Source organism: Carassius carassius, chromosome 9 (assembly GCF_963082965.1).
Source record: "Carassius carassius chromosome 9, fCarCar2.1, whole genome shotgun sequence".
NCBI classification, from domain to species: Eukaryota; Metazoa; Chordata; class Actinopteri; order Cypriniformes; family Cyprinidae; genus Carassius; species Carassius carassius.
The window spans coordinates 25,083,679-25,098,007 of NC_081763.1; the positions used below are offsets into that span (position 1 = coordinate 25,083,679).

The 14,329-nt window shown below is 33.8% G+C and overlaps 1 protein-coding gene across 1 annotated transcript; it reads left to right on the plus strand.

Annotated features, from left to right (window-relative positions):
- The first annotated feature begins 1,067 nt into the window (after positions 1–1,067).
- LOC132149395 (UNC93-like protein MFSD11) lies at positions 1,068–9,016 on the plus strand. The gene is given in 14 exon segments (XM_059558592.1): positions 1,068–1,277; positions 1,876–1,915; positions 2,417–2,524; positions 2,612–2,664; positions 2,667–2,684; positions 3,235–3,328; positions 3,691–3,752; positions 3,962–4,091; positions 4,393–4,439; positions 5,920–5,985; positions 6,074–6,199; positions 6,358–6,532; positions 6,703–6,832; positions 8,861–9,016. Coding segments are annotated over 14 exon segments (1,299 nt in total). The 5' UTR covers positions 1,068–1,180; the 3' UTR covers positions 9,014–9,016.
- Positions 9,017–14,329: the final 5,313 nt, after the last annotated feature.

Here is a 14,329-nt window from a genome sequence, read left to right on the forward strand (position 1 = left end):
CAAATAGGATAATGATCACTGCCCATTGCATTATCACTGTTCACATCCCATATGCAAGTACCTGCTAGTTGTTGCGACACAAAAGTAAGATCAATTGCAGATTCTACACCATGAGCTACATCATACCTAGTACCTCTTCCATCATTTAGACACACTAACTGATTATCATCCATAAACTCCTCAATGGTATACCCATCTCTATCTGTTCTATCACATCCCCACAGGGGATTATATGATATAATATATTAATATTATTATTATATGCATTAAAATCTCCACATACTATAACTTTGGAGTATTCCACATCACATACACTCTCCAACATGTCCCTAGTTATTTTTTGACAAGGATTATAAAAGTTTATAATTCTAATTTTTGTTTTATTGACCCATGCCTCAATTATAATTATCTCAAGCTCTTCACTACTGTTGATAGCTCTATAGTTAACACCATGTTGGATAAAGGTGACTACTCCACCACCCATAGCAAGGTTTCTATCGTTACACACTGCTGTATAGCCATACAATGTAAATTCAAGTGAGGGTTTTAGCCAAGATTCCTGAATGCAAATAATGTTAGGTTTAACTGATTGCTCCTGAATATGCTGCTTTAGTTCTTGTCCGTTTGCAATTAGACTCCTCCCATTCCACTGTAGAATGGTTAACATCATTAATCTCCACCACCACATGTTGATTGTGTATCTGATATCCCCGTTATAAGTGTTGCATTAATGATCTCTACTGACATCTCTTCCATTTCCAAGTATTTTTCTGCCGCTTTTGCTATTATCTTAGTTCTCTCTGTTCGGCTACATGCTTGAGCAGAACAGTTGATGATTTCTACCATAAACGCTACAAATTTTCTCTTTTCCACTATAAGTGTATCCTCTGTAAAATTGCAGCATTTATTTATGCTTTGAACTTTGAACCGCTGTAGTTGCCACGGAAAGCATCACATGGATTTGCATTCCAGGCAGTCTTAACTTGCTAACGTTTAACTAGGCCTACTGTTATGGATATAATGGAATGCAATTAATACACATGCTGTAGATATATAATTGCTCAATTACTTGGTTTGTTTTCTACCAGTTTGCTTTCCTGGATGCTGGTTATATTTACATGGACCAAGACACACTCGCTGAAACTCTTGTGTCTTACATGAGGATTTAATCGAGCTGAGGATGGCGGATATTAGGACATATAATGTTGTTATTTTGGGAATAGGATTTTTGCTCATTTTTACAGCCTTCACCACCTGTGGTAATATCGAAGAAAGTTGTGTTTCATTCTTATTGGATTCTACTGAAATGGATGGTAGGGTGGCATGCTTATTATGCTGCTGTGTGTTTGAAAATATGTTTGAATTTTAGCAATACTTATGCCAAAACGTAAGAATTGCATGCCTTTAATGTTTGCAGCAGTATTAAGTTTTTAGTTAGCAACAGTTTCTACCAAAAGCTAGTTATTTTACCATGATAAAATGTCCTTCAGACATATAGGCTAGTCATAGTTTTATTGCAGTAACAATACCATGGTGAAAGGAAAGTGTTTGTGTGTGTGTGTGTGTGTGTGTGTGTGTGTGTGTGTGTGTGTGTGTGTGTGTGTGTGTGTGTGTGTGTGTGTGTGTGTGTGTGTGTGAAAAATGACATTCACTTTTCCAGTTAGAAACAGTGATGAAAACAGTGTATTGTTGAGGTATTAAATCTTCATGTACAACTCTTAAATAGCATTTTTTTTTTATAAATACAGTTTTTAAGGACTTCATATTGACAACATGAAGTATTTATATAACATAACCTTCATTTGTCACATTACAGGGCTATTTAGTTCAACAGCAGAACATTTGTTCATTATTTTCTTTCCTTTTAGCAAACAGTGGTGAAAAGCACTAACTTCACTGGAAGTGGCTATCATAGGTAAGATCTCACTCTTTTCTACATCTCATATTCATAATTTAGAGGTTTTTATGATGGATATGTAAATATGATACATTGCACTGTAAACAAAAAATATACGTTTCAGTCTAATTAAAATAAATAATTTTACTTGATTTAATTAGCCTTTATAGCTTTAATTTGGTTTTCTTCATCATTATTGTAATTAAGTGGTTGAAAAAGTGTGAAAAACTCGTCACTGTATAGGTTGGCACCAGTTTGACTAAAATATTAAGGTAGTAATTAAACATTCATTTGCAATTTTAGTCTGTTGATCATCACTGGTGAGTTTGTATGTAACAAAGAAATGCAAATGGTGCATTATTTCACAGTGCACTATGACAAGAGGAGTAGAGGTTAACAATGCATATCACATTTTCTAATGCCAGAAATGGAAGGTAAAATAAACTCTAGGTGTAGATATTATGAAAATATGTTTGAAATGGTATATTCAATATTTTTTTTCCTTTGTTCTTTTCGCAGCCTTGAAATAATATATGGAGTTTTTTCATTCTGTAATGTGTTAGCTCCCATTATCGTTGCAATAATTGGACCACAGTTTACCATATTCTTGAGTGGGGTTCTTTATAGGCAAGTATCCCTGATTTCTTTTTTGACTCTTCATCTTGTAGTCATCATGTCACAGTTTTCTATATTGTTCACTTCTGTGTTTTTCAGTGGTTACATAGCTTCATTCATCATTCCATCCACATGGTCCTTTTATTTCACATCAGTGGCATTGGAGCAGCAAGTAAGTATATATTTAAAACACAAAGTCACACTCATAGTGTATTTCACTTCATTAAATATTTCATCACCTGCTAGCTAATAATTGATTGAATAGTTATCCCAAAACAATTTAGATAATTATCAGCCTATAGGCCAAGATTCATGTGAGTTCCTGAATTCCTTTAACCAAATAAAGGATTAAATATTTTTCTCATTAAATACAAAACTTGTATGCAGCGCTGCAACATTTTCTCAGTCAGTGTGGTTAGTATTTTATGTACAGTACACACTAGTACGGAAGTAGATGTTTCACATTTTTAATTCCTTCACCCACTTGAGCAATACAGTATTAGTGGCAGTTAGTTGCCACTCAAAAAAGGTACTATATTTGCATAGTTTTGTTACACTGGTGAATACAATATGGTCAGTCAAAATGAATCGCAGAAGGTAGTTTAAATGATAGTTAAAAGTTTTAATTACTTATTACTTAAGAGGGGTTCATAATTAAGTAGTGCACTGATAAAATTTTTAATCATTCAAAATTGGTGCAACCTGCCTTATTATATCCACAGTGCTATGGACAGCTCAAGGGCACTTTCTAGTGGAGAACTCTGATGCATCCACCATCAACAGGAACACAGGATTGTTTTGGGCTTTACTGCAGTGCAGGTCAGGAAGAGACAGCTGCAAACACTTACAGACAGAAAATTATAATCCGAGGTTCACTTGAACAGATTAATCATCTGTGATCATCAACAGTAAACTAATATGGATGTTTGGATTCAAAGCAATAGATATTTATCAGCAGTATTCAGATTAATAACTACATACATCTCTTAAAGGCATACCAATTTTATGGAAAATGGAAGCTTGGACATTATACCTAAGCTCTCATTTTGTGTTTAACAGACAAGTTTAACAGAGTTATGCAAACTTACTAACCGAATCAGTAAAACCATCAAGAGCTATGCTTTAAATCACTTAAAACTGTCCATGATTCTTGTATGAAAAATTTGATTTTGTTTTCTTTCCATGTTGTTTGGAAATATGTACGTTTATTTTGATTGGAAAGGAAACACTGAAATTACAGGTAACATGATGGTTTGAAAAAGCAACTTTATTGTGTTCACTCTTTTATTTAACTTAAGCAGCACTTATTTAATCTCTGCTAACTATATGCCAACTCTAAAAGGCAAAAATATTTCAAAATTTACACATAGGCCTACATTTGTACAATTTTTTTTTTTTTTTTTTTTTTTACATGTGTGCATTTTTTTCTGTCACATATTTTACCCACAGATAAAGACAGAAGGATTATGTTTACTGCTCTGCTGGTTATCTCAGCACTCGGGACACTGAGTTTCCTTGCATTGAGGAAGGTCTGTCAGCAGGAAGAGGTGTGCCAGTCTCTGTTATCAGCAAGATTGAAGTAAATTCCATTTAGTGAATCATGATGTTGACTGAGAATTTCCACTTTACACCTAAAACATTCATTTTAGGTCATTTTATTTCATTTCATTTTAACAAAAGCAATAAATAAAAAATAAATAAAATACAGCAAATAATTTCAATAGGTTTTTAATGTCCAATAATTATGGGAAATGATGTGACTCCATGAAAATCCCAGCTATAAATTCACAACCTTTTGTTGGAAATGATGGTGATAGCTGCTTGCAGATTATTGTTTGAACTCTCATTGGTCGCTCAAATAATTCGTTGTGTAATTTCAGATATAAACAAAGAGTAACATCTGCTGTGACGGAAGCTAAAACACAGGGTAACACTTTAGAATACTGTTTCTTACTTATAACTAATTAGGAATTATTGAAGAACTAACAGGTAATTTTTCATTAACACTTAACTCACTACTGTTAACTACTAAGGAAGATGTGTTAACTAATCAGTATGTAATACAATTTTATGATTGTGTTAAGTAACAGTTAGCTTATCAATAACTAATGAATTCTGTCATACCTACTGAAGAACTACTATTAATTATCTACTAGTTTGGGTTCAAGAAAAATAACTATGAAGTAACTAATGAACAATTTCATTGAATTGTGACCCTTTCATATAAAAGTTATTAGCAGTAGTAGTGAAGAAAATGCAATATTAATAAATGCAATACATTTTACAGAGGTTTTGCCTGTGTAGTGAATTATTTTGTGAGTGTGTTTTGTAAGAAATCAGCTTCCAGTAGCAACCCCACCAAGACTCCAGTGCCTTGCAATAATTACCTTAGTTTTTATATTTTATATACAGTACTGTATGTGTGCCTCATCAGCATATACCACATTACCATTAATTACATTTCTTTATGTAAGGCAAAGCTTGAGGAAAAGTGAAAATACAGGTAACCAATTATTAATTAATAAAGAATTATCAAATAATTCTGAAGGACTTATTTTGAACCTGAAACAGCAGGCCTATTCTAAAGTGAAAATTACCATTTAGTAATTAATAAAGAATTTTCAGATAATTCATATTTTATTCAATTTTAACATGGATACTGCCCACATTTAAACTAATTTAACAAACATTTTATAATCAAAATGTAAACATTTAGAAGCAAACAAAATGCATATTTCATTTCCATTATAGGCTAATAAGGGGACTTTAACAAAGTTGCTACTGTAGTAGTACTTTGTACTTGTCCTTTTACTCAAGTAACTTTGAAAATGAACAGGCCTACTTGTAATTTTACTGGAGTAATATTTTATTGGGGTATCTGTACTTTTACTCAAGTACTTGATTTGTGGGCCACAGCCTGATTATTATAGTGATTATTATATCATATATCATATAACTGTTCATTAGTAGTTATTTCATAGTTATTTTTCTTGAACCCTAACTAGAAGATAATTAATAGTAGGTATGACAGAATTCATTAGTTATTGATAAGCCAACTGTTACTTAACACACTCATAAAATTGTATTACATACTGATTAGTTAACACATCTTAACAGTAGTGACTTAAGTGTTAATGAAAAATTACCTGTTAGATCTTCAATAATTCCTTATTAGTTATGTAGTAAGAAAGAAACAGTATTCTAAAGTGTTACCAAACACAGTTTATTAAGTTCATATGGCTTAATTTGTAAAATGATCTGCTGTTTTTCATAAATGTATTTAAAAAAAAAAAAAAAAGTAATTACCGGTATGCAAATTGTCAAATTGGCCATCAATTGTAGTGGTTCATCAGTTAATTGGAGTTTTATTCAAACCCATTTATTTATTGTTTTTTTCCCCCCTCTAGAGACGATTTTGGAAATCTTTAAAACAAAAACCATATTATTATTAAGTTTCTGCATGGCATACAGTGGTAAGAACATCACTTAAGGAAACAGCCATTGATTCCATGAGCATTTGAGCATGATGAATATGTTTTGATTGCTGCTGTTTCATTGAAGGTTTGGAGCTGTCATTTTACATTGGTGTTTATGGAACCTGCATTGGAGCTACGACACACTTTGGCGATGAGGCGAAAGGCTTAATTGGCATTTCAGGCATTGTGGTGGGAATCAGAGAAATAGTTGGTCAGTGCACTTGCAGTTTGCAGAAGGATCTACATTGATTACTCTTGCATTTTAGTATTATGGGCATCTAAATGTCTGAATGTCACGTCACTAAAGACAAGCTGGGCAGATTCTTTAATAGGATTGGAGCTTGATTATATGTTGTCTCTTGTTTGCAGGAGGATGATTGTTTGGCCTTGTATTGAAGAATAACCGTTTCAGACGCACTTCAGTTGTCTTCTTAGGGATGGTTGTGCACTTTGTGGCCTTCTACTTGATATTCCTCAGCATACCAGATGATGCACCTGTGGTCTTCCAAACAAGCTCACAACATAAGCCATATCTGGTACCAAGGTACAATAATATATCATTTAAGAGAGATCTGTAAAATAATTTAGAACAAAACAAAAACTTTAATTGCTTAAAAAAAAAAGTTATATAATGCAATATAAGCTGTTTGAATCATCTGCAGAGCTACATTTTGTTTCCTAAAGAGTACTGTGTTCATTTCTTCACACTTGTAGCGTGTCCATCGCCCTGCTGTGCAGCTTCTTGCTGGGTCTTGGGGACAGCTGTTTCAATACTCAACTCTACAGCATTCTGGAACGAGCGTTTGCTGAGCAGAGCACATTTGCTATATTCAAATTTATGCAGGTAACCACAGTCTGCATTTTTCAATTGTATTTTTCTGTATTTTAATGTTATTAAATCAAAGAAAACACAGGCTAGTTTGCTTGCCTAAAACTGTGTCGTAGAATACAGGGCCATAGAAACTGTCAGGAAGGTTTTTTTTAATTAATTAATATTTTTATTTGATTTTAGTGACAGTAAAGACATTGTTACAAAAGATTTCTACCTCAAATAAACGCTGTTCTTTTAAACTGTCTATTCATCAAAGAACCCTTAAGAAATGTATCAGTTTTTATAGAAATATTAAGCAGTTCAACTGTTATGCTTGTTGAGCAGCAAATTCATTTGTAAAACGCTTTGGATAAAAGCTTCTGCTAAATGAGTAAATGTAAATCAGCATACATGACCCTAGACCACAAAACTAGTCTTAAATGTCAATTTCTTGAAATAAATAAATAAGCTTCCCATTGATGTATGGTTTATTAGGATCGAACAATATTTGGCCGAGATAGAACTATTGTAATATCTGAAATCTGAGGGTGCAAAAAAATCGAAATAGTGGGGAAATCGTCTTTTAATTTGTCCAAATGAATTCTTAGCAATGCATATTACTAATCAAAAATTAAGTTTTGATATATTTACGGTAGAAAATTTACAAAATATCTCCATGGAACATTTACTTTATATCCTAATGATTTTTGGCAGAAAAGAAAAATCGATAATTTTGACTGATACAACAATGTTTTTTAGGCTATTGCTAAACCCCAGCAACTTTAGGTTTTGTGGTCCAGGGTCAAAGTTTCTAAATTTACACAATTGCGTGTCTGTATATATGTATCTTTGTGGTAGGGCTGTGCAAAAAATCAAATGCGATTTTCATGCACATCTCATCAGTAAAGACGCTCCTGTAATTAGAAGTATATCTCCAGCACGTGCGTTCGGATCAGGGTTGCCAGGTTTTCACAACAAATCCTGCCCAGTTGCTTCTCAAAACTAGTCCAAAACTAGCCCAATCGCATTTCCAGGAGGTTCACCGATAAAAATTGCTTCCCGGGGTTACAAATTACGTTTTTTAGCAGGGTTGCCTTGGTAAAATTTGCATTTTAGGTGCTTAATATCACGTTATTTGTATTGGGGTCGCTTCGACCCGCGGATATGAAAAACAACCACAGACTTGGCAACACTGGTTGGCATTTACTACACCGAGCCGTAATTCACTGACAATCTACACAAAATCGATGTTAAAATCGCAGGCGATTCTTTGTCGATTTTGAAAACGATTTTGTGTCAGTTGTCGGTAGACTACGGCTCTGTGTAGTAACTGCCGCTCCACCTGAACCAGTGTTGCCAAGTCTGCGATTGTTTTTCATGTCAGCGGTTTGAAGCAACCCCAATACAAATAACGTGATATTTAGCCCCTAATATGCGAATTTTACCAGGGCAACCCTTCCAAAAAATGTATATTTTAACTCCGGGAAGCAATTTTTATCGGGGAACCTCCTGGAAATGCGATTGGGCTAGTTTTGGACTAGTTTTAAGAAACAACTAGGCAGGATTTGTTGTGAAAACCTGGCAACCCTGATCTGAACGCACGTGCTGGAGATATACTTTCTAATCACAGGAGCATCTTTACTGATGAGATGCGCATGAAAATCGCATTCGATTTTTTGCACAGCCCTACTTTGTGGGTCTAATCAGTAGACTAATGCATAGCCGACATTCTTGCAGTATAGACTACTTGCATGGATGATGGTACTTAGTGATTAGACATGGTGTTTGAGAATTTGAGAACTGCTGGTTTGCGTCAGTAGAATACCTGATTAGCATTTAGAGACTAAAATAAGGTTCTGAAAGTTTGAAAAAAAAAAAAAATAATAATACTGTGCTTCATTAAAATAGTCATAGTTTTCCCCTAACTTTGGCAGATAGAGTTTACCCCATAACTTTCTTGATGAATAAAATGCATTTAAAGTTCCAGTGGCCAATAGATAAGGTGAAGTGTATTAAATATGAGTTGGATTCAGTGTGTCAGTAATACAGTCCCTCTCTCAGTCTATTTTTACAGCTGTGGCGTTCTTCTACAGTGGTTATATACTGCTGACCTGGCAGCTCCTCGTGATGGTCATCACGGGATTGACAGGAACACTGTGTTTTTTCATGGTGGAGAGGATGCAGAATATGTCAGCTGACATACAGGAGTATTAGGTTGGGGTCAGACAAATTTCAGTAAGTGTACAACTTGCACTATTTGTTTGTTGTAATTAAGATGAAGTTGGTTGTATTAAACAATACTTGTGATTTATACGAAAGTGCCTTTTTTGTAGGAATTTTGGGACTTTAAAAATACAGAATTTTTTACATTTACATGCCATGATAGAAAATTGTTAGCTGGTTGTGTTACAATTTCCCATATCTTTAATAGAATTGTATTACTTTAAAAAATTATATTTTAATATTTTATAGGTGCACTGGTTTATGTGGTGTTGACTGACGTGGCAGTCGTCTTATACTGATACCTAGTGGCGTAGTTGGAGCATTACATAAAAGCAAAGGATACTGAATATCACTTATTCTGTTGTAGAAGTTCACTTGTTTTCGTTATTTCATGAGCGAAGGTGTCGGATAACAGCTGGGTAAGCAAGATAAAACTAGTATTCCACAGGTCATGTGATTATTGGACCTGCTCCATGTAAAATATAGCAGCTTTTATTATGCTACTGATGTGCCTGGAGCCCAAGTCTCGGGTGAGACAGATTTTTATTAAGTTTAAGCATCTCTTTATGTATATTTGTTTAACACACAAAAAGGAAAAATACTTAGTTCACTTTTAAATTTCATGTAAAATGATGTTGGTGACGATCAGATGATGGCTCAGTAAATCATTAAGATGTATTATGTTTTTGAACATGGAGCCATATCATTTCAGTTAAGAAAGCATTTCTCTCAGGGTCTTGCTAACTGTGATTTTTTTTATTTTATTTTTATAGGATCTGTAACTCTAAAAGGCTTAAGACATACCAAATTTGCTTTTAGTTTTTTTTTTTCTAAAATGATTTTATTCTTTATTTAAACTCTTTGTTCTTTATTGTGAACCTTTAAGTTTATAAACCAGATAAGCTGGTTCAGATACTGAAAGTATTACTTATAGATAGTCAGACAGTGATGTCATGAGGACAGTATGTCACAAGACCATCAGAACGGGTTTAAACCAGGTTTACACAAACATCATCTTCATGATAAATGTCTTGAAGACACAAGTCTTCTTGGCTATATACTGTACATGTGTTCATACATCTCAAAAATGCTGTTTTGTAAACCAGTTTTTATCTGAAACAACAGCTCTCTAGGCATAAAGTTAACATGAGATTATATGTTTAGTAAATCTGACTTTTTTTAAGATTCAGTTACTTATATTAAGTGTAATGAATGATGTTTTAAGCAAGTTTAACATAACATTTTAATGTTGCTGAACATTACACACATCTTGTTATGCATAATACATGATATAGTTCAGTCTGTGTTTTAATGTGCCATTTGGATGTCATCATGTCTTTTTACATTTGTACACCCCTGCTACACTCAAATTTAAGGCATACATTTAATAGATATTGCAATAATTTGTCACATTGTAAATATGTGTGTTTTTAAGGCATTTCAATAAAGAATTATTATTATTATTATTGTGTTCATGTCTATGTATAAATTGAATACATTCATATCTATGTACAGGTGCATCTCAAATTAGAATGTTGTGGGAAAAGTTCATTTATTTCTGTAATTCAACTCAAGTTGTGAAACTTGTGTGTATTGAGTAGATGTACAGTAAATGAACATACTTTGCAGAAGGCCAACAATTCACAAAACATTTATTATTATTATTATTATTTTATTGGTCTTGTGAAGTATTCTAATTTATTAAGATTGTGAATTGGTGGGTTTTGTTAAATGTAAACCAAAATCATCACAATTAAAAGAACCAAAGACTTAAACTACTTCAGTCTGTGTGCATTTAATACACGAGTTTCACAGTTTGAGTTGAATTACTGAAATAAATGAACTTTTCCATGACATTCAACTTTTTGATATGCACCCGTATATCCATTTACATGGACCTTTTCACTGACCATCACAATGTTGTATATTTTTAGTACTTCAACTGTCTTTTGATTATTTGTCCACATTATAGTTTAGTGCTTGCATAATTTAGTGATTACTACAACAGTACTGAATCTCACATCAATGTAATGAACTTCTGGGTTGAGTCTGCCTGAGAAAAAGCGTGATAAAGTAAATTCAGTTGGGCTGGGTGGGGGGTCAATAAAATCACTTTGGTATTTACAGAATCCTACTTTTTCTTTCGTTGATGTAAATTTTGATGCCTCTGAATTTAAACATCTATTGTATCTCAGGGCTGCTGCAGCTATACAAATTTCAGTCACAGCTATTAAGTGAGACCGGGAGCATTTCTAACAAAAAAATAAATAAACCAAAAGGGTCATCAAAAAACATTGTGGAAAAAAGTTAAACGGTGGAAAAATGCAAGACTGACACAGCAATAATAAAATTTGTCATATTAACTTTAAACTGTACAAAAGGCTGTAAAACATGAAGTAGATTGATCAGGATTATTTAAGACTATTAACACACCTGTGATGATGAATTTGAGACAAATCTAGGTAGACTTACAGGTGGTGAACTCAACTGCTGCGCTCTGGTCACTAGATATACTATGATCATTATAGTCAGAATATTACGGTCGGAATGTAGTTTGTATTTGGTTGGAGATTTTTAGCCACAATCTCAAAGGATCCCACGAAGTTCGGCACTTGGATATTTGTATAAACACACACACATACATGCATTTAATATTATTTATATGCATTAAAATGGTTCATATTTATTTTCATGTCCTCCTTTGATGCCATAGGTCAGATTAACTCTCAAGGCTTAAATATTTTTACTTCCAAACCTCTTTTCTCATTCTTGCAATCTCAAGTTACATTAAAGTTTCCATTTTCATTCTTTTGCACTGAGACGGATATTTGTCTCAACTGATTGCTAAATGAACAGCAATATATTTAGTTATAGAGGAACTACTGGCCTGTAGAAACACTCATCCTACAGGATATGTGTCATGTTGAGCTTGTGTCCAGAGCAGCTTTGGAGACATGCAGAGGAGAGACTGCATTTCATTTCTGTCTCAGTCACTTCAACTCCTCCTTTGTGTGTGGTGACTGGAAATGGGTGAAACCACTATTACAAATGACCACAGAAGTTGTTTGCTTTGCAAATGTAAAAGTGGTGTAACACTGAAACACTGTGTAAATGTATAAAGAATCCATGGTCCAAAATTAATAACAATACATTATATAGTAACAATACATGTGGATTATTATTTATGATCATATCGATGGATTGTTATCTGAATCATCAAGTTTTCTAGTTTAATTTGATACATAATATTTCACAACATTTTCATCATTGGGAAAGACTAACATTATGCTACACAGAAATGGAAGTGCTGCTATGTAGGAGCGCGGAGAAATAGGAGATTTGTACTAATCTAATAATCATAAGGAAACAGGAAAACCACACGCACTGCACTGCAAGATCGACATGAACAATTCCAGACAAAGGAGAACAGAACGGGCTCGAACTCAAATAGGGCAGATAAAGAGGGGCAGGCAGGTGAGGAGGATGACAACAGGTGATGACTAAAAATGGTAAAAGGAACAGGAAGGACCAAATAAGAACAAACAGGAACTAAACAGGAACACATACGTGACAGTTACATTTGACACAATTGTGACATACAAACAAACATACATACATACATACACACACACACACACACACACACACACACGCTATGTTTTCAGAGTTTAGAGACTGTGTTTTAAAGCTTACCATAACAAAGTGCCAGGCAGAACAGTGTGAGGATGATCTGACTCAACTGAAAACATTGTGACCGTGCTGTAAAAAGAAGAAAGCTGAAAGATTTTCAAAGTAAAAATACGGTTTCACTCACAAACACACAAACTGGCCAGTTATTGCTCAGTTTAAACCCTACACATGGCAGAACATGCGTGACTGAAGTTTCGTTATTCGGGACAGGAGAACTGACCATTTTTTGGAGCTTCCGCCCGCGTTTAAAGACCTTCTTCTTTCTAATTTAGTTTAGGAATTTATGGTGCAACAACAGGAACTTGAAATTTAGACTTTTTATATTTTATTATTATTATTTTAATGTATATCCTACTCATTACGCATAAACAGGTTACATCGTGTCTAATAACGTTAGTCTGTGGGATGTGAGAGGGAAAAACATTTCCCCCATTATCCCATACTGGTTACTATTAAACAAGCTTAATTTATAAGACGGATGTGTAAAATTGTGATAGTGCTGAAAATCAGTAGAAATGTCTGATGTCATTTCAGTTGTCGTGACTTCACACAAACGGACAGCAGATGGCGCTACAATCATCCAAAAATGACTAATCTACTTTATACATAAATGCTGCTTATGATATCATTTTGTTACTGATGACAGTTAATAAACAGAAGTATAAGTGTCATCCACACCTAAATGTATCATAAAGGATGAAGACGTTTTTGAACTGTACATTAACGCCCCCAGGGCTACAACTGTCCAGCTGACTATTTTACCATTTTTCTGTCAACAAGAACTTTATAGACCCTGTACTAATTTATACTGAGTGTGTACAATCATATTTAATCTCAAGACAACTTTCAATAGTAACATAATTATAGTCCTTTAGTTTTCATAGCCTATTGTTATATATTATTAATTCTACTCATATCACATTACAGTACCACTTTCTAGAGAACAAAGCGGTCCTTTGTTCAGACATACCTGCGTAAAGAATCATTAGTTTCTAAAGTGTAAATGTCTCAACATGCACTTCAGTTTATGACGTTCCATGGAAATACAGATTAGCTTCCTTGTTCGTGGCATGCAGCATAAAACAAAAGAATTTCCTCTGAAGGCCTTTGGTTAAACTCAGGTTTTATTTTAGAACAGTAAAAACAAGGGCGTACATTTATATTGCTCTTATTGAGAAATGCTTTCGGTTTTTTTTAGAATTCCATAGTGTAAGTGGACCTGTAGTGATTACATACACAAATAATGAAATGTTTCATGCACGTACCAATCATCTGTTTAACAGCATAGTAACTGTACACAGGCTGACAATAACTGTTTATGAACCAACTGAGGTGGAGTGGAGTCTTTGAAGACTAAACCATTGTCCTGCTGATGATAGCAAAACACAAAAGACGACAGTTTCATCTACATCTAAATGTATCATATATAAAAAAATATATTTTGTTGTTGTTGAAACAACATCCTATAGAAAAATACTAGTTCTATTCACAAACTGAGGCAGCAAGTATAGACCCTCTAATAATGCCATTAGCAAATGTCGTATAATGTAATAAAAATGTCAATGCCAAGAAAAATAATACATGACTTCCAAGAGAATTTAAGTCACTGCATAACCC